Source organism: Rhynchophorus ferrugineus, unplaced genomic scaffold, assembly GCF_030347505.1.
Source record: "Rhynchophorus ferrugineus isolate W39M unplaced genomic scaffold, kcgeb_rfMv2 rfM3, whole genome shotgun sequence".
Lineage (NCBI taxonomy): Eukaryota > Metazoa > Arthropoda > Insecta > Coleoptera > Curculionidae > Rhynchophorus > Rhynchophorus ferrugineus.
This window is the reverse complement of record NW_027472582.1, coordinates 22593655-22612292: the sequence shown is the minus strand read 5'-3', so window position 1 is coordinate 22612292 and position 18638 is coordinate 22593655. Positions and strand designations below refer to the sequence as shown.

The 18638-nt window shown below is 29.2% G+C and overlaps 6 protein-coding genes and 1 long non-coding RNA gene across 8 annotated transcripts; 4 read left to right on the top strand and 3 right to left on the bottom strand.

Annotated features, from left to right (window-relative positions):
• Positions 1-213: 213 nt before the first annotated feature.
• Cnot4 (CCR4-NOT transcription complex subunit 4) lies at positions 214-6006 on the top strand. Its single transcript, XM_076398517.1, is given in 16 exon segments — positions 214-370; positions 1041-1184; positions 1631-1747; positions 1818-1925; positions 1982-2123; positions 2480-2656; positions 2719-2894; positions 2999-3254; positions 3306-3679; positions 3737-4120; positions 4174-4314; positions 4451-4552; positions 4616-4751; positions 4837-4950; positions 5157-5326; positions 5328-6006. Coding segments are annotated over 15 exon segments (2841 nt in total). The 5' UTR covers positions 214-370; positions 1041-1076; the 3' UTR covers positions 5664-6006.
• Positions 6007-6795: 789 nt separating this feature from the next.
• Positions 6796-10353, bottom strand: Pho (pleiohomeotic). The gene is made up of 7 exons (XM_076398522.1): positions 9786-10353; positions 8724-8909; positions 8271-8413; positions 8132-8211; positions 7869-7988; positions 7670-7783; positions 6796-7460 (listed from the first exon to the last, which is right to left on the bottom strand). The coding sequence occupies exons 1-6, from the start codon at positions 10237-10239 to the stop codon at positions 7675-7677; spliced, it is 1092 nt and encodes a 363-aa protein (XP_076254637.1). The 5' UTR covers positions 10240-10353; the 3' UTR covers positions 6796-7460; positions 7670-7674.
• A 309-nt stretch (positions 10354-10662) lies between these two features.
• LOC143192820 (U6 snRNA-associated Sm-like protein LSm8) lies at positions 10663-11291 on the bottom strand. Its single transcript, XM_076398526.1, has 4 exons — positions 11140-11291; positions 11037-11077; positions 10841-10968; positions 10663-10789 (listed from the first exon to the last, which is right to left on the bottom strand). The coding sequence occupies exons 1-4, from the start codon at positions 11168-11170 to the stop codon at positions 10699-10701; spliced, it is 291 nt and encodes a 96-aa protein (XP_076254641.1). The 5' UTR covers positions 11171-11291; the 3' UTR covers positions 10663-10698.
• Positions 11292-11482: 191 nt separating this feature from the next.
• LOC143192819 (myotrophin) lies at positions 11483-12670 on the top strand. 2 transcript variants are annotated; one of them, XM_076398525.1, is made up of 3 exons: positions 11483-11614; positions 11841-11951; positions 12006-12670. In XM_076398525.1, exons 1-3 carry the CDS (start codon positions 11612-11614, stop codon positions 12174-12176), a joined length of 285 nt encoding a protein of 94 aa, XP_076254640.1. In that variant the 5' UTR covers positions 11483-11611; the 3' UTR covers positions 12177-12670. The 2 variants fall into 2 exon arrangements, with proteins under 2 accessions (XP_076254640.1, XP_076254639.1); XM_076398524.1 differs by having other exon boundaries at positions 11484-11652.
• A 123-nt stretch (positions 12671-12793) lies between these two features.
• On the top strand, positions 12794-14527 carry LOC143192806 (uncharacterized). The gene is made up of 3 exons (XM_076398493.1): positions 12794-13219; positions 13358-13510; positions 13564-14527. Exons 1-3 carry the CDS (start codon positions 13021-13023, stop codon positions 14436-14438), a joined length of 1227 nt encoding a protein of 408 aa, XP_076254608.1. The 5' UTR covers positions 12794-13020; the 3' UTR covers positions 14439-14527.
• A 133-nt stretch (positions 14528-14660) lies between these two features.
• Positions 14661-18528, bottom strand: Prp40 (pre-mRNA processing factor 40). The gene is made up of 15 exons (XM_076398492.1): positions 18364-18528; positions 18145-18213; positions 17884-18093; positions 17688-17827; positions 17538-17629; positions 17381-17473; positions 17104-17318; positions 16885-17049; positions 16556-16735; positions 16355-16480; positions 16141-16303; positions 15625-15854; positions 15377-15571; positions 14976-15221; positions 14661-14845 (listed from the first exon to the last, which is right to left on the bottom strand). Exons 1-15 carry the CDS (start codon positions 18364-18366, stop codon positions 14723-14725), a joined length of 2250 nt encoding a protein of 749 aa, XP_076254607.1. The 5' UTR covers positions 18367-18528; the 3' UTR covers positions 14661-14722.
• On the top strand, positions 17940-18351 carry LOC143192813 (uncharacterized). The gene is made up of 2 exons (XR_013004883.1): positions 17940-18099; positions 18159-18351. It is a non-coding gene; the product is annotated as an uncharacterized LOC143192813 (long non-coding RNA).
• Positions 18529-18638: the final 110 nt, after the last annotated feature.

Genomic DNA, 18638 nt, shown 5'->3' with positions numbered 1-18638 from the left:
AATCACTTAAGAATGTATATCCATGTCTATCATGTAGACCTGACTTAATCATTCGTTTAAATTTTAGATTTTATATTACATATCCATCGTTTGTATTTTTACGCTATATTGTCCACTCGATTACTCATATAGAAAAGGATAGAAGTAAGGATTTTTAGTTAAATGATTTTGTCAAATGACAGTAAAAGCGCACTGCGTCGATGTCTGCGCAATGATTTAGATCAAAGTCGCCATATTGGTAACTGTCTAATCAGAAATTTAAAGTAAGTAAATATAAGGATTTTCCACGTAATACCTGTGATTTATTTCTGGTTATAACTTTCAAAGAAAATTTTGGATTTTGGTGTGTAAGTAGGTCTAAGAAGCTAAGGTAACTTTATCAATACATAGGAGAAATTACAAAGTTATTGCATAAAATTCATAGAAAATTTGGACTTGAAAATTTTTCTGCATATAAGGAAATATTTGGAGTAAAGATTTTACTAGTATTTTCGTGCGTGGACCAGTTATATTCAGTATTTTTTAATGTCTTTTTGGCAAAGTTAACTTTTCATTGAGTATTCCGAAGAAAAAATGATCTTGGCAGTAATTTGACAGATGTTCCAATTTTTTTGACATTTTATCTAATTTTGAAGGTGTATCTTGCCAGATAAATACTACATTTACCTGTTCTAAGTAATTTAAAGTTTATATTAAAGGTTAGAAAGGTTAGCAGTTTTCTAAATAGTGTTCTGTTATAATATATTCTGTTATCAGATGTGGCGATCATAACAAAGGAATTTTAAAAGGTGGACATCAGTATAATTCTATGTATTCAAGAACAGTTTTTTCTACTATATACTGTATTTATCTATAAGTGTTTTTGTAAAAACATTAATTCAATATTTTTTGATAAATTGTTAAAACCAACAGTTTTTATGTAATAACAGCTGTAGGTGATTTTTCGAAGATACTAATGTAAATTTTTTTGTAGTTTAACAATTAAGGATTATATTAATTTGTTTCTTTTTTTCATTTTAAAATGTATATATTTATTTCAGGCCAAGCTTACAGTGTAAAAAGTGAGATTTAGGAACATGTCAGTTTTAAATCAAAGTGGTGAGGAACAAGTAGAATGTCCCTTATGTATGGAGCCTTTGGAAGTCGATGATTTAAATTTTTTCCCTTGTACTTGTGGATATCAGGTAAAATATAACAGGGTTGCTTATAAAAGCCTATATTTTATGTTTCTGTCTAATTTCAATTTCTCATTTATGCTCATCATAAGAAACATTAATTAACCTAAAAGATTAATTTATAATTCATGTATTCATATCCATACATAAGTCTTTTATTTGTTAAAGTAGGTTTTTTAATTCAAGCTTTATTACTTTTTCCATTTCCACAATTTCCACAATTAATTATTTCCAGGGTTCCATATGACTCACATTACAAATATATATCAACATATAAATATTTTCATAACAAAATTAAGGGATTTTGTGGTTTTTACACAATAAAAATGTGTTTACCATGTCTATAAATATATTTTTAAACTAATTGACTTTATATTTTAAAATTTGATTGCAATGATTTGCAACCGAAAGTATCACATCATATTACCAATTTATAGCCTTCTGATTTTGGTTAGATATGTCGCTTCTGTTGGCATCGAATCCGTTTAGATGAAAATGGCGGCCTGTGTCCTGCTTGCCGAAAGGCATATTCTGAAGACCCTGCTGATTTTATACCTTTATCAATGGAACAGGTATGTATTGTCTCACGTGATTAAGTAATGTAATTTCACCATTATTTCATAATATTATTGTTTGCCATAGGTCGCCAAGTTGAAAGCAGAGAAAAGGCAGCGTGATCAGCAACGTAAAGCCAAGTTAACAGAGGGTAGAAAATATCTAACGGGTGTTAGGATAGTACAGAAAAATTTGGTATGTTTTGAACTTTCTTTCTAATGTTATTAGTATCAATTAATGTGTTATTAAAGGTATTTGTGGTTGGATTGCCACCTAGACTTGCAGACCCTGATATCTTAAAACGCCATGAGTATTTTGGAAAATTTGGAAAAATTCACAAAGTGGTTATTAACCAATCAACATCATATGCGGGGTCCCAAGGACCCAGTGCAAGTAAGCAAAGAAATATTTTTATGGTAGTCTGCTATATTACAATAAACACATACATATATTAGTATTATAAAGTGAATTATTAAATTAGAATATAGAACAAAAATTGCATAATTATTTTTTCATATATCCAAATTTGTCATTTATTTACTTGATATTATTTAACGTTTCTAAGATTTTTTCTAAATTGTTATTCAGAATATTTACTTCCTGTTTAGATCTGGCTTTTTCATAGAAAATCATTTTCTTTCATTATTTAACACAAATACCATTCAATCAATTATGTTATGTCTCATAATGTTTTATTCTGAATATGGTAATTTGTTCCATAAAGAAATTGATTTATAAATATTTTTTAGGTGCCTATGTAACTTATATGAAGAGTGATGATGCATTAAGGGCCATACAAGCTGTGAATAATGTTACAATAGACAATAGGGTAATAAAGTCAAGTCTAGGAACTACCAAGTACTGTTCTACCTTTTTGAAACACCAGCCATGTACTAAACTAGATTGCATGTATTTACACGAAAATGGTGAGTTTTATCTAATTCGGTTTTATATTGCAGATTGTATATAATATACAATAAATTTAAAGGTGACCCAGAAGCAATTTTTTCTAAAGAAGAAATGCACGCAGGAAAACACCAAGAATATGAAAAAAAGCTTCATGAAGAACTTTTAGCAAGGACAAAGGCACAGAATGGACCAATGTGTGCAACAGAAAACAAAGGAACACAGTCCAATAAAAGTACTAAGGATGGGACAGTAGGGGTAAGTAAGGTAAATTCTTCTAGGAACCCTTATAATATATATTTTTAATATTACCCAATTTTAAATAAATACATAATTTTTTATTATAAATATATTTTTTCTAGATTAACCCATTAAATACAAATGCATCAAATAAGGAATCTAGCGGAACAAGTAAGGAAAGTTGGCCTCAATTAGATAAAGAAAAGAAGCAAGAAAAGGATAAAGGTAGAAAAGGAAAGACAAAAAATAACGTCAGTGAATCTAGAAACAAGGAAATTGTAGGAAGTAATGCCACAAAAACTTCTAATGATAGTAAAATTATTCAAGAAAAAAATAGTTCAAATACTAGTAATAGTCAAAATAGTAGTAAAACGGAAGGTAAAATTGTTTATCAAGATAAGTTTGGACTATAGAAAAATTTGTTTTTAGCAAAAGAAACAGACTCAGATTCGTCGTCTTTACTATCGGCCAATTCTAATCCATCACCTTCCCCATCGACTACCCAGACACCACCTCTTGAAGTCGGTACACCTCCAATTTGTACAGAAACTACTATTGCATATAGTTCGGCGACGAGCAGCGGTACTCACACAACAACTCCTTTAACAGCAAAACTGTCTAGTGGTTTGATAGGTGAATCTGAAGATAACTCATATTTTAGCTCTAGTGGATTTAACAAAATACAAAGTACCCTTGACGTTTTATCAGATAGGGAAAATAAAGACGAGTCTAGGTTAAATGGAGATAGTGATGCTGACAGACATTTAGGAGGAGATGCGTTACAAGAAGAACAAAATCATCAAGTATGAACGATTTATCGAATTTATGCTTTTTTTTGCTTGAATTTTTGTGTATTTTAGGTTTTAACTGATACATTACCAAGTATAAATACAACTGAAGACTGGGCAGCTGCGTTTGGCTTTGCTGGCCAGCGTTTCCGAGAACAGGAGATGCTGCAACAGAAATTATCACAGCGAGATGTTAGTAAGTTATCTAATTTCCCCGGGTTCGGACCTGTAACGATCCAAGAGAATGCCTTCGAAAAAGGATTAGATAATTTTTCTGGGTTTTACGATTTGCCGAAATTAGAAGAGAATCTAATTGATGTTTTAACCAATAAAAGTAACGGGTTTAATGTCAGAACACACGAGACTAACACACCTCTTCCTGCGGCCCATATGTCTAATGGATTAGGTCATAATATGTCAAAATTCTTCAGTGATTATCACAAATATAGTTCAAAGGTATTAATTTCGTTTTGTTTATATTAAATAAATTTGTTAAATATTTATTTTAGGAGCCACCTAGTTCATCACCTTACCCAAATAATTTAAATGGTGTTCACAATCCCTATCACAATATGCTGCCGCAAAAACAGTTAGAAGAACAATTAATGAATCTCGGAATTTCACAAAATAGTTATCTTGGAGCTCAAACGGTTTGTATTTTTTTCTTAGTTGTAAGCTTGGGATGGGACGAAAAATCAATATATCCCTGCAATTAATTAACAACTTTATGTTTAGCTTTTTCGTCTATCCATACTTTTATACAGTATTGTTCTAAAATTATTTCAGACTGTGTATCAAAATGGATTATCAACACCAACATATTCAAATGGGGATAGTTCTTTATTAAATTCAGGTTTAAGTTCTTTACAACATTTATATCATAAACAGGTAAATTATTTAAATTGATTGTATCAAACAGAATGAAATCCTCCTGATTTGAAAAAATTTTAGTTAATGTCTCCACCCTCACAAAATTCACGAAATTCAGAAGCAGAATTAGATTTTGATCCTTTCCAAGAAACACAAAAGGCATTAGCAGAAATGATGGCAAATGAGCAAAACCACAAAACGTCCATAAATAGTTCAGGTATGAATTCAGTCTAAATTGAATTATTGTAATATGTCCTCCAAACTCTATGTGTAATTTTATAATAAATGTATATATTTATTAGGTCGAAATGGTCAGCATCAGTTGAATGGTTTAGTACAGAATAATCAAAATGGTAACCATATACTTCCACCACCACCTGGATTTTTACAACAGCAAACACATATGAATTCCTTTGGTAAGAACTATTTAATGTTAAATAAATGTTTTTTCTTTTGTAAATCAAGTATCATAGTATTTTAAACACAATGTTGGGGTATGTGCTAAGATTGTAAAGGTATTGTCATTGCATTAATTTTAGTAGTTTTAAAAATTACGTTAATAGTGTTGATTGTTTATTGAAAATTACTCTGAGTAGAGATAGTTTAATGCTTTATTTTACAGGCAGCAAAATTTTACCTTTCCTTAAAATGTCAAATAGCCAACAAGTAAATAATTCTTCAAATAATTGGCCTACTAATTTCAATACACAAATGCAACAACCACAAAAAAGTAAGTCACATCAAAAATATTTACAGATAATAAAAGTTGGTATGTTTAGATGTCACGAGCACGGATTGGAAAGTATTAGATCCAGCTATTCTATCATCCAGTCGGAATTTTCAACTAGCTCAAATACCGCCATCAGTCAGAGAAACATACCCCCCTATCCAACCATTAGGAAATCAACAAATTTCACAGAATGGCCTTTTGAGGTCTTTTGACTATCCTCAAAACAATAGTCAACTAAATTTTTCAACATTCACACAACAACTGCAGCCAAATTTCAATACGTTTACACGTCTAAATACACCACAAAACTTAAATTGGTTTACAAACGATCTAAATTCACAAATTTCCAGCCCACCAGGTTTTAGAAATAGTCAGACATCAAAACAACAGGAATGCTAGATTTTTATTAGCTCCATGGATCGTCTTTATTAACATTAATAAAAAAATATATCTAAATATATTACTTTGAGATGTCATTGTGCAATATGAGTTTTGTTTGAATTCCATAATTCTCGACAGAAGCAGAAAATATTCTACTTTTAAAATATTCATTATTGATAATATTAAAATGGTCGATCCATACTGGAAGCTACGAATATATTTATTTGCTACCAGGTACGACATTTTACATTAAGAAATGAAAAATTACATGCGGGTGCTTGGTCACGAGAAAATAACTAATATTCTATCCATTTCAGTATATTAAAAAATAAAACAGCTAAAAATATAATATAATACAACATTTTTGAGTTTCATTTTCCTGTGAATATGAATGAAATAATATTGGCCTTCCAGTCAAAATATTATTATAACATGGAATATGGTCTATAAAGATTTGTAATACTGAAGTTGAAATTCTAGTGTTGAATACTGCGCAGTTTTTAATACTCTATGACAATATCAGTAAGCGATAACTTCCTACAAATTCTGGAGCACTTTTTCTATAGTTCCTGTGCAGGTATGTATTATAAGTTAAAACAAATTTTTCAATATTGATGTAGATATACTCGTCTGGCCTGCATACGTCGTCATTGCGCATCAATTTCTAGACCCTTGCCGCCAACATTCTGGTTCGGTGATGTCAACGAAGCTAATGGATTTTTTGTGTATAAGCTAACTTTTTTAGCATTCTCGATGCTTTTGCGTTGAGTTGTTTCGCATTCCACTTTTTTTTACTCCAAGTGTGATATTTTATAATAGCTAATATAAGCGTTGCAGAAGTCGTTATTAGCTGCTAAGTTTCATATCTTAATATGAGACGTCGATGATGATTTTGCATTTATGCAATATCCATTTAGACAATCCTTAGTCAAGGCTTATTAAAAACAAGGGATACTCCACACAATAATAATACATTGCTAATGTCATTTAAATATTTGTAGATATATGTTTAAATACATGTATAATTTTTCTGAAGATAATTAATTCATTCAATACATGCAATTGAACAAATCAATAAAATATGAATAATGACACATCTTTGAATGAGTAATTATTGAATCTTACCTAAGAATTAATAAAACTTCAAATATTTAATTGTTTAAAAAAATTAATTTATTTTCATGTTTATGTACAAGAGGCAAAATCTTACATACTAGTTATTTTTTTCACAAAATTTACAATCTCTATTAAAAACTAAATAAGATGCTTTAGAAAAATAAACACCACTGACTTTTAATTATATTACTGAATCACATTAAGTTTTATCATTTATAACTAGAAACTTAAAACTTTGTAGGGTTTATTGGTAAATTTATCCCATACTATTAGTAAAATAAAAAATCAATCCAAATTACAAAAATAAAATCAAAATCAGTCATGAATGATAAATATGAATGAACTTCTAAGGAATCTTAATTTTTCATGCTATTAAATTGCACAAATACAATAACAATAAAATACATCATCCAAAGATCAAATTCAACATTTTAACTTTGATATTACTTACCAGAATAAAAAACAATAAATAAAATGTAGTATTTTCAAAATTAAAAATATAGTTTTGGGTATTTATTCCTGTCATTCATATTTTGGTATACTCACAAACTGTTTACAGAAATAAAAGTTGTGTTAAACAGTAAGATGAAAAAATATATATGTAACTATATCATGTATGATTATCTTTAAAAGGAAAAATATTTTTGGTTTTTACAAGGTAGATTAATTTAAAAATGTATTTCACTATGTACAGTTAATCTGAAACAAAATATTTAATAACAAGTATATTAAATATCGAAGCATAAAAATCATATAGAACATGTATTTCTGACCCAAAAAGTATTGAAAATAAATAAAATATTTCTATATTTCATATTAGCTTACAGCAATAAGTAGCATTTCAATAACTATTTTCAGTATCTTATATGGGAATGTGCAAATAAATAATAATAGTAAATTGTTCTTACCCTTATTAGTCAGTATAAACAATATATTCAGGATCAGCTACCTCCACTTGAACAAATGGAGGTTGAATCATTTGTATATTGTTGGAAGGCCTAGACTGTGCATTATTTCTTGATCTAAAATAATTAATATGTTTAAAATACCACACTATAAATATTTTAAATAATTGTTAATTTAAAGTAGAGATTCTAAGGTACTTACTTGGCCTTAGCATGTGTTAAAATATGACTTTTAAGATTTGTTGATTGAGCAAATTTCTTATTACATCCATCAAATGGACACACATAAGGTCTGTCTCCTGTATGTATCCTAACGTGGGTTCTATGAAATAAACAAATTTTAAAACAAATAGGAAATCCTAATTAAACAATGTATAATGATATATTATTCTATTTTTACTTGTGTTCTTCAATTTATTTAAATACCATAAGTACTATTCTACATATTAGCAATTATGCACTTACCTCAAATTAAAATCCAGGCTAAATCTTTTGCCACAGCCCTCAAATGTACATTGGAATGGTTTTTCTCCTGTATGAACTAGCTAAAAAATAGTTAACAAGGTGACAATATTTGGATGATATTATAATAAAGCTTTATTACTTGATGCCTTTTTAATTTACTACTTTCAACAAAGGCTTTCCCACATTCAGCACATACATGTACTCTGGGTCCATGTGTATGTAAGTGTTTTCTCATTGCTGAATTATCTCTAAACATTTTATTGCATCCTTTGTGTGGGCATGCTGCAAGAGTGAATTTGTTCTATTGGATCCATTCATATGAAAACTTAATTCATAAAACAAGTCAATTGTTTAAAATAAACCAGTAATATTATGTATTTATAACCCCTAAGATTTAAACATAACAAAATGCCTTTAGTCACTAAACAGCATTGTAAGATACAAATATCTCTTCCCGATTAATAAAATGACAAAATTTCAATTTAAAAACACATTAAGTAGTATGTAAAAAATACTTTAAAAATAGGAAGGACTTGATATACAGGAAAAGACAGATTTCATTTAATGAACTTGGTAAGGTCTAATTACTTACCAATAGTTCTTTCAGTCATATCCTGATTTGGTTTCCTCACTCTAGGGCTTTTTAAACCTGGTCGAGCAAATTCCGCTAATTGTTTAGGGTCAGATAGGTCTAATCCTGGCATTCCATCTGAAGGAATTTTTTTACCCGCCATGTATTCTGTGTAATCTGGATCTGGTTCCGGATTTGAACCCTCATCTATGTAAATAAAAATGTTATTAATTAAAATTAACTATTACTAGTTCCTGTTAATCAACCTAATAAAATCAAATATCAAAATGTTGTATATACTAATAAATACTGACATAGTATTATTCCCAATATGAAGAATTATAAAATTAAAAATGAAAAATATATAATTAATATTATATATTAAATATTCAATTAAAATGTGACAAAAAGGAAACTTATATATAATAAAAGAACCCATGAATTATGTCAAATTTAAGTCCCAAAGTTTATATTAGAATTCTACGGCACATAACTAGCAAGGACTAAGAATTTACTTCAATACTGTTGCTGCTGGCTACCATATTCACATCTTGAAAATACAAATGCAATTTGTATTAAAAATTGAATTAAATTATAAAAAAGATAAAGGTTATATTTATTATATATTTGAACTACCTGGTATAGCTGCCTACCTTCAGTTTACATAGTATAAATGAAAATGAAATAAGTTATTAAAAGCAAACATTCGAAAACGTACATTAAAATAAAATTGTAATAATACAATATTACTATACCAAATTTACTTTATCATTTATGGAAAATATTAAAGCTTTGAACACCATAACCATGTTTGAAAATAAACCGGCAGCCGCCATAACTGTCCACCATTGAAAATTGTGCGGCCATTTAAAAAATGGCAGAAAAATTAGTATGGCCGCTGTGAACCAAAACAATTCAGTTATGTTCCTGGACTTTTGTGAATATATTGTATTTTCTCTAGTTAATTATAAGAAATACTTAATTATTAGTGCTTTTATAGTGACCTTATTTGACCTTCAAGTGTCTTATAGAATTATACGATTTTCATAGTGTTTAAAATATATTTAAACAATGTTTACATACCGTCACTAGCTCCAGAAGCCCACATCGTAACAGAAAATTCACCTTCCATTGTTTTGATCTGAACTTGCTTCTGTTCCCATTTTCTTGGTTTAGCTTCCACATGCATATCAGTTAAGAGAAACTCGTTTTCCCGTCTAATTAATCCTCTATGTTTTAAATGTTTGCGTTTTTTTGATGGTCCTGCAGTGGTTTCCACGTACATATCACTTTGGTCAGGTACAGGAACATCATATAAACTTAAGGGATCTCCAGAGTCATCAACAATTTCTTCGTGAGTTTCTAAAATAAGTTCCCGGCCTTCAAGACCTTGCATAGACATCATAGGTTCTCCACATTCTACTATTGTTTCAACAGTGTCACTCATATCAACTGGAATTGCTTCTATTTCAACGTATTCCTGTATATCCGGTTGTATTTCAACTTCACACATTCCATGTTGTTGATGATCCGCCATAACTTTTATGTTGTTTATAAAAGATGGACGAACAAATATGGCCACTCAAATACCACAATGGCGGACGCCTACTAACTAATGGTCGACATACTGAGATCTAGCAACCCGCATTACTCTCAATTGTTTGCAATCTGAAGTTTTCTATCTTCCCGTTTCTGTTCCCAGTGAGGCGGTTAACATTTTATGCACATCTGACAAGGACCGATATATACTCCATAAATGTCAAGTTATACGTAGTATCGACATACGTCCAGATATTTTTTAAAAGGCGTGGTTTCAGTTACCTTGACAACACTATATAGCATGATATATCAGAAAGAAAGGGAAGATAAATTTTCAAATCTAAGCTCTAACTTAGTTCTAAGCTGTAATAAATGGAATAGTACAAAAATTGAAAAGAAGGCGGGTAATTTAAAAAAAATATTTGAATATATCCTTATATAAACAATTTATTTCTTATTAATGTACAACAGGATTTAGTGGTTCTGCTTTAATACTAGATAAATTAAGTCTATTATCTATTTCTTCATCTATTAATCCTATTATAGCTCTGTAAAGAAAATATATTATGAAAAGAAACTGATAAACTAAGTATACTTACACATTGTCTCCCCGAATTATATGAAGGCCTAACATTACTTGTCCCACTCCAGAAGTAGTAGAGTAAACTCTTTCATGAGATTCATCAAGGATAATATTGATTGTTTGATCGAAACCCTTTAGAGTTCCCTAAAATGTTAGCATATTAATTATGTACTTACTATATCCACTATTACTAACTATTTTACTAAACTTACTATAAAATTTCTACCGTCGGATGTGATAATTGAGACAGTATCTGTTTCTTATTAAGAATATTATATAAATTCGTCTAGAGATGTCTTAAATAAAAAAGGATACGATTTACGAAACTATCTAATCCAGAAGCCATTCCTTATAATGTAATACGTAATAAATAAACTATTAGAAATAAAAATAATTTATACCAAAAATATAATAGGTTAGAAACACAATTCAGTTGACAATCAGAATTGAATTAATAAAAATTCAAGTATTGCCAACTGTGAAACTATTAATATTAGCAGTCATTTCAAATAGAATAATCATTATGTATAATACCTGAATTGTGTTTTTTTATCCAATGTTTTAGCTGCCCTTAAAACATTTAAAAACTTGTAATTTTAAAATTTTGCTGTTGGTTAAATTTGTTTCACTAAATATTTTATGATCTATTCTGTCTACAGTGTACTCTCTCCAGTTCTGTCACCGTATTCTTGACGTTAATCAAATAGTTTGCAAAAATAAAAGTTTTTGCAATAATTTTTAATAATAATTAGAAAGATGAGTAGTGAGTTTGTCTGGGCCATAAAAAATGGTGATTTGGAACAAGTAAAAGATATAATAGAGAAAAAGGTAATTTAATCAATCATTAACAAGCTGTAAATAATTACCGGTTAGAAAAGTCTTTGTGTTTTATGAGTCAGTGTACCTCATTTTTCTATTATATTTTAAGTATAAATTTATTTAATATACCCTTGTTACGAATAGTTACTAACTGATTTAAAATGCATAACTGATATATAATTTTGTTTGATTTGTAGTCTGTTGATGTGAATCAAGAAGTTGATGGTCGTCCGCTGATTTTGTATGCAGCTGATTATGGTCAAAGGGATGTAATAGAATATTTAATATCGGCTGGCGCAGATGTAAATGTTAGTATTCTCACAAAGTAATGTCCTAAGGATCAATTATCAATGTTTTTTTAGTCAAAAGATAAACATGGTATCACCCCAATATTAGCTGCTATTTGGGAAGGTCACAAGGCATGTGTTGAGTTGTTATTACAGAAAGGTGCTAGAAAAGATGGTTTTGCCCCAGATGGAAAATCATATATAGAATCAGCAGAAAATATTGAAATTCGCCAATTATTAGCCTAATGTATTTTGGCAGTGAACATTAATTTAAATTCATATTTCTGTCCAAATATTAATGAACAATTTAATCAAGACATGTTAAAATAATATTATGTCTATTAAATTTTGAAAGCTTGTACAATTATAACTTAAGGAGGGTGTTGACAAGAATTTTTAATTTTCAGTGTGTATGTCAGAATATCTATTCACTGAAGTATGAGGTTTATTAAGTTATACTCCCTTGTTAAGACAAATTACTTACTTTTTAAGTATACCTTTCCATTTAATGTTATCACGACACTGTCTTTAAGTTGCTTATAAGAATTTTTACAATGCGATAATGCTGTCCTTCAAAGTGAGCCTATTTTATGCCTGATGTATTTTTAATGTTTAATCTTAAATTGTAATAATTTAAACAGTAAAATTTGTAAACTTAATTTTATTAATGTTTTTAATATATTATGTATTTAAATCTTAATTATTTATTATCTTATAGCGATAAAGTGTTTCGTAATAAATTATTGTTTACTTTTTTACCTCCACCAAAAATCTGCTCCTACTTATTTTTTTAGAAAAATTGTCTGAAATATAAAAAACTTTTTTTCTATCCTATGATAAGTTACCGCCATAACTTATAAAAAGAAGATGATTTGAAATTTTGATGTGCCAGCTGTTCAATTTTTCCAGTAAACAAAGTTTGAGCAAGAAATTTTACAAAAATAGGGCATTTATTGTGTAAATAATGTAATTCTGATGAATAAATTTAAAATGATTGAATTTTGCGCTATCAGTTGATATTGCTTTAATATAAAAGTGACAGTATATATGAAAATATATTCTGTGATACTTGTGAAAAAAGAAATTCGAAATGGTACGAATTAGATGGTTTACACGAACTTCTCGTATAGTTGCATTATGCAGCTTGGCGAATTTTATTAACAGTGCAGATCGTGTTATTATGCCAATTGCTATTGTGCCAATGACTAAAGTTTTTAGATGGACATTACATTTGCAGGGGTGGATACTTTCTGCATTTGCTCTGGGTTACTTTACCAGTCAAATTTTAGGTGAATTAAAGTTTGTTTAATATTTGTTATAATAAAATGAAATTCCATTTCATATAGAAACAATATTTTAATTAAGCAAAGTTCAATATGTGAAAATTCAAATGTGATATATTCAAAAATAACATTTCTTGTTTACAGGTAGTTTTTGGGCATCAAAACTTGGAGCTAAGAATGTTTTAATATGTAGTGTGTTATTATGGAGCATAGCAACATTTGTAACTCCATATTTAGCTAGCAGTGTGGCATTATTAGTTATATGTCGAATAGTTTTGGGTTTTGCAGAAGGCTTAGGTTAGTTTTATAGCTTTCATAATAACGTATATATAAAAAAAGGTATTTTACAGGTCTTCCAACAATATTTCACCTTTTTGCCCACAGTATACCAGTTGAAGAACGTTCTAGAGCTTTTTCATATCTTTTAGCATCTGGTTCAGTAGGACAGACTGTTGCATCAATTTTTTGTCCACATTTTAATTGGGATACATGTTTTCTTTGGTTTGGATCTTTAGGCTTTTTATGGGTATTGTTATGGTATTGCTTATACCCAAGAGATTTATTTGGACCAGAAGAAACTATACCTCTACATATGCCAAAAGTGATTTCTCATAGTGCACAATGGGCTGATTTTATATTAAGCAAACCATTATGGGCAATATATGCAGCCCACTTCGCTATGAATTGGTCTTCTTATATAATAATGAATTGGCTACCTACTTATATGCACACATTCTTAGGAGCTAATTCTCATAGTTTGAGCTTAACAGCTGTGCCTTATATTATTAATTCAATATTTGGAATTATTTCTGGCCATATTGCTGATGGACTTCTTCAGAACAAAAGTTGGAGTGTCCTAAATGTTAGAAGGCTTATGACTTGCATTGGCCTTGTTGGACCTGCTTTATTTTTAGCAATGTTTGGTGTAGTCGAACACTTATGGTTTGCATTAATTTTAGTAAGCATATCTATGGGACTGAGTGCAAGTAATTCGGCAGGTCATCTTAGTAATCATGTAGATGTGGCACCTAATCACGCAGGAACAACATTTGCTATAAGTAATACAATAGCTACAATTCCTGGCATACTTTGTGGACATGTGACAGCCAGTCTAGTTACAATGTCTGATGGTAAATGGTTGGGCGTATTTCTTGGTGCAACATTTGTAAACTTAGCAGGTGCTTTCATCTATTTTACAAACAGTGTTGCAACACAAATATTGTAAATATTGTTATATTTTACCATGTATATACAAACATTTTTTTTTGATATAATGTAAAGGCATAAAAACTAAATACACATTATTTGTAAAAATTGTCTTAATCTATTAAATGATTATACTAAATGTATGTAACCATAACTAATATATTCTCCCATAAGAAAGGCGTAATTATTATTTCGTGAGGGGATGAATAGGTGGAAATAAAACAAGTCAGATGAAAATAGCTTATTTTCAGATAATACTATATTACCAGAATTGACGAGTTTACAAATTATTTCCAAATATAGTTAGTCACTTTCATCTTTCAGCTTAGCCAGTAACAAAGCACGTTGTTTTTCCAACTCACTCTCACTTATCTCACCACTCCTTGCGTCATTATCTGATTGACGGTATTTTTCAGACGGAGTACTCTGACAACAGAAAACTAACATGTAAACTCAAAATAATTAAGATATTTAATGTGGATCGTATATTTTCACATTTACAGAATAATATTGAATACAAAACCCTTATCCTATTAAAAAAAAATCAGACACTCACAGATCTACTCCTTTTTCTGTGTTTCTTCTTAGATTTCTTTTTTTTGCTACTTATATATTCTTGATCACTATCCTGGGACTCTGGACTTGCACTTCTCGATTTGTGTTTTGTTTTTTTATGTTTTTCTTTTTCAGCATCTGTTTCACTTGAGCTAGTTGAACGGTATTTTTTGTTTTTTTTCTTTTTTGATTTTCTGGAACGTGAGTGATGATGTGAACAACTTTCTTCCATCTCATGCCTGAATTCCTATAAAACAAAAACACAAAATTCATTGTTTACGGTTTAATATTCACGTTATAAGTATTTGAGTTAATACTATTTAACGTTTTTTTTACATTACGAAAATCAAGTTATATTCCCAAGAACGTAAATTTGTTTATATATTTACAAATATAAAATACCTTATAAATTCTTTGTCTCTCTGCGTCATTTTCAATAGCTAAATATTCCTCTTCATTTTCAATTTTTGATTTGATTTCTTCCCATGGCTGTTCAAAATCTATATTCATATCTTTTAACAAGTTTTTCAAACCAGCTTCCAATTTCTTCATCCTTTTCGATTCTTCTTTTAATCTTTCTTTCTCTTTAATTTCTGCCTGAACATAAAATCAGCTTTACTTTTAAGTCACTTACTTATTAATCCTCTTACTTTCTCCAACAAAGAATTATACGTCAATTTGACATTTCCAGCATCTAATGTAGCACTTCTTTTATCTTCACATATAACAGTAGCAAACTGATCAAATGTTGTCGAAGCTTTAACTTCAAATTCTTTTTCTTTCAGAATTTCTTTTATTATTTTCTTTTCATCGTGAAACCGAGCTTTAAGGTCTTCCACATAAAACTTAAATAAATCTAATGGTGTAGAGCCAGATTGACCTAAAAAATATAATACATATACGAAATACAGTCGAAATTTAAATTGAACTTCCTGAAAGTGGTGTTTTGCTAATTTGTAATTAAGTATCTATAAATTTGACACGAATTAGATTTCAGCAAAATCATACATAATAAAGAATAATAATAAAACTTAATATAAAAATATAAAATATAAGTATAGTTACAGAAGTACCTTAGGCTTTTATTGTATTATAAATTAGACCAACAGTACCTAATCGTATTAGTTATATGAATCAATTAATTAAATAATATAAACTGTTAATACCTAACATTGCTGAAAATCTTATATCAGCAGATATAATAGGATATAACTCAACCCACAGTGACATGGATGTTAATTTTCCTTCCTCATGTAAATGATCTAATAATGCTAAAAACTGGTCTCTATTTTTTCGACATTGACGTTTCTGTCGACGTTTTTCCCTTTCCTATATGAAAATCTCTTAAATTTTGGCTTTTAAATGTAACATGTGCTGTACCTTTTCCTCTGCATATTCCTTTTCTAATACTCTTATATGGTTTTCAAAAACTATTAAAGCATCTTCTTTATCCATGGCTAGAAGATTTACATCATTTTTAAATGCTATATTGTCTAGTAACATCACCTAAAACAGTTCAACATACACTATATTGTATATATACATAATACATAATTTGTTAAGTAAATAATACTACATTACCTGTGCTTCAGTCCATGTTGTGTCATAATTAATTTTGGTCATACTATCTAAAACTTCAGCTAATTTATTCATATTTCTTTTTTTTAATGTTTTTGATTCCTCTTTTTCATTTTTGGCCAGAGCAAAAATAACATCATCATAAATATCCCTACGATCTGAATCACTAACATTTTGCCATACCTATAAAAAAAATAAGGCTTATTAATCATTAATAACATAACCCAAGGATTATATATATATATATATATATATATATATATATATATATATATATATATATATATATATATATATATATATATATATATATATATATGATGTTGACTTACCTCTAAATGTCCAAACATTTCATCACATTTATAATACTTTACTGTTGATGACATTTTATCAGAATTTGTTAAAAATTTTTCTAGCTGTTCTTTCGATTTTTTTGCTTTGATTCTCTGTTCCTCCTTTTCATCTTTCTGTTTTTGGGTTTTATAAGCATTAAAAACCTATAAATTACATATTAGGAAATGTATGCTTATTATAATGCTGCAAATTATTGCCTGTTTTTTTTCATTTAATTTTTTGAACGATTCATATCTAGGATCGTTTGATATAATTTTAACACACTGTTCCCATGAAGAATTTGAAGGTACATTTTTTTCTTTCAGTAAATCTTTAAAAGCTTCCATTGCTTCTTTCTTGTCTTTAAAAATCTTAGGTTCTGGAGTTGCTATTTTAGATTCTTTCTTTTCATTTGCTGATGAGTTTATATTTTCTAAACAAAGCATAATTTAATTTGGCATCATTTCATTAGTGATATATTATGTCTTAATTTACCTGATTTTGGCGGAGGTGTGGGTATTGATATTGCTGCTAAAGTAGCTGCCATCGCTGCATCTAAAGCACTACTTTTGTTTCCAGGACTAGCATCTAAAATAATTATGACAATCTCAAATAGAAATATTTTCTATAAAATTGTATAAAAATAATATACTTGAAAGACTGGGTGAATTTCCTCCAGACACTGGAGCTGCTAATGGACTAGTTACTTCCTTTGGGGTTACAGGCGTCGATTTTGGTTTGGACCTTAGGTAAACATGAAATTATTTAACACAACTAATATCATCATCATAAAACTACTTACTCTTCAGAAACAATTTTCTTCTTAATTTCTTCTAGTTCTGGTGGTATAACCCATCTGGATTCTTTAGTATTAACATTATGATAATATATTTTACCATTATCTGCAGTGTACTCTTTCCATGGGCACTGAGATAGTAACAACTGTAAAAAATGTTAGATTATATCCAAAGTATTTTCTCTATTTAGCCAATATTTACTTCACCAGGAGTTTTCAAACAATCTGGCTTCTGCCATGAACTTTGTTTTGTTACAGAATTATAATAATAGGTTCTGCCATCTGGAGCTTTATGTTCACTCCATTCTCCCTGGCTTCCACCAATTGTAGAAGGCACTGAACCAAACCCTGGTGGAGGTACACTAAAAGGTGGTATAATGGATGGAAAACTAGGCATTCCCGGAATAGGAACCTAAAAGTAATTAAAAATAAAACACTACACACATAATAGGATGAATAGTACTTGTTGCATTAAAGGAGGTGTTCCTATACCGGGTGGAGGTACAAAAGCTTGTGGCGGCACTGAGGGATCCTACAAAAATATGTTATATTAATGATTACCAGAAAGAGGAAAAATAAAAATAAAGAAATTTTCAATTTAATTTCCAGAATTGTGCTTCTAAATTTTAAACATAAATATAGAAAATAAAAATATTTTTATAACCTTAAATTATCAACTTACCATTTATGAGAAAAGCATTGAAAATTATTAAAGTAAAAAATAAAGATAGTTTTAAATAATACGTTATATCAAAATATTACATGTAATGCATTCATGTAAAATAAGAATTTGAAAAACGGCTGAGACAATACATATCCTAACCACAAAACAGTACTGGTTATTCTGTGATTCTAACCATAGGTAGTAATATACTAACGTCATTATGCGAAAGATACCTATATAGATGTCATATTAATGGCAACATTGACTTTTTATATTGTTGTGAAACGGAAAAT

Excerpts from the sequence above, each read along its gene's own strand:
- Pho (XM_076398522.1), bottom strand. The coding sequence starts at position 10,239 with ATGGCGGATCATCAACAACATGGAATGTGTGAAGTTGAAATACAACCG. Across the intron at positions 8,414-8,723 it reads TATGACTGAAAGAACTATTG|CATGCCCACACAAAGGATGC; the intron begins GTAAGTAATTAG and ends TCACTCTTGCAG. Across the intron at positions 7,784-7,868 it reads TTAACACATGCTAAGGCCAA|ATCAAGAAATAATGCACAGT; the intron begins GTAAGTACCTTA and ends TAATTATTTTAG.
- LOC143192820 (XM_076398526.1), bottom strand. The coding sequence starts at position 11,170 with ATGGCTTCTGGATTAGATAGTTTCGTAAATC. Across the intron at positions 10,969-11,036 it reads CCGACGGTAGAAATTTTATA|GGAACTCTAAAGGGTTTCGA; the intron begins GTAAGTTTAGTA and ends CTAACATTTTAG. Across the intron at positions 10,790-10,840 it reads ATAATTCGGGGAGACAATGT|AGCTATAATAGGATTAATAG; the intron begins GTAAGTATACTT and ends TTTTCTTTACAG.
- LOC143192819 (XM_076398524.1), top strand. The coding sequence starts at position 11,581 with ATGAGTAGTGAGTTTGTCTGGGCCATAAAAAATGGTGATTTGGAACAA. Across the intron at positions 11,653-11,840 it reads AAGATATAATAGAGAAAAAG|TCTGTTGATGTGAATCAAGA; the intron begins GTAATTTAATCA and ends TTTGATTTGTAG. Across the intron at positions 11,952-12,005 it reads CGGCTGGCGCAGATGTAAAT|TCAAAAGATAAACATGGTAT; the intron begins GTTAGTATTCTC and ends ATGTTTTTTTAG.
- LOC143192806 (XM_076398493.1), top strand. The coding sequence starts at position 13,021 with ATGGTACGAATTAGATGGTTTACACGAACTTCTCGTATAGTTGCATTA. Across the intron at positions 13,220-13,357 it reads CTTTACCAGTCAAATTTTAG|GTAGTTTTTGGGCATCAAAA; the intron begins GTGAATTAAAGT and ends TCTTGTTTACAG. Across the intron at positions 13,511-13,563 it reads GGGTTTTGCAGAAGGCTTAG|GTCTTCCAACAATATTTCAC; the intron begins GTTAGTTTTATA and ends GGTATTTTACAG.
- Prp40 (XM_076398492.1), bottom strand. Across the intron at positions 16,481-16,555 it reads CAACATGGACTGAAGCACAG|GTGATGTTACTAGACAATAT; the intron begins GTAATGTAGTAT and ends GAACTGTTTTAG. Across the intron at positions 16,304-16,354 it reads AGGAATATGCAGAGGAAAAG|GAAAGGGAAAAACGTCGACA; the intron begins GTACAGCACATG and ends ATTTTCATATAG.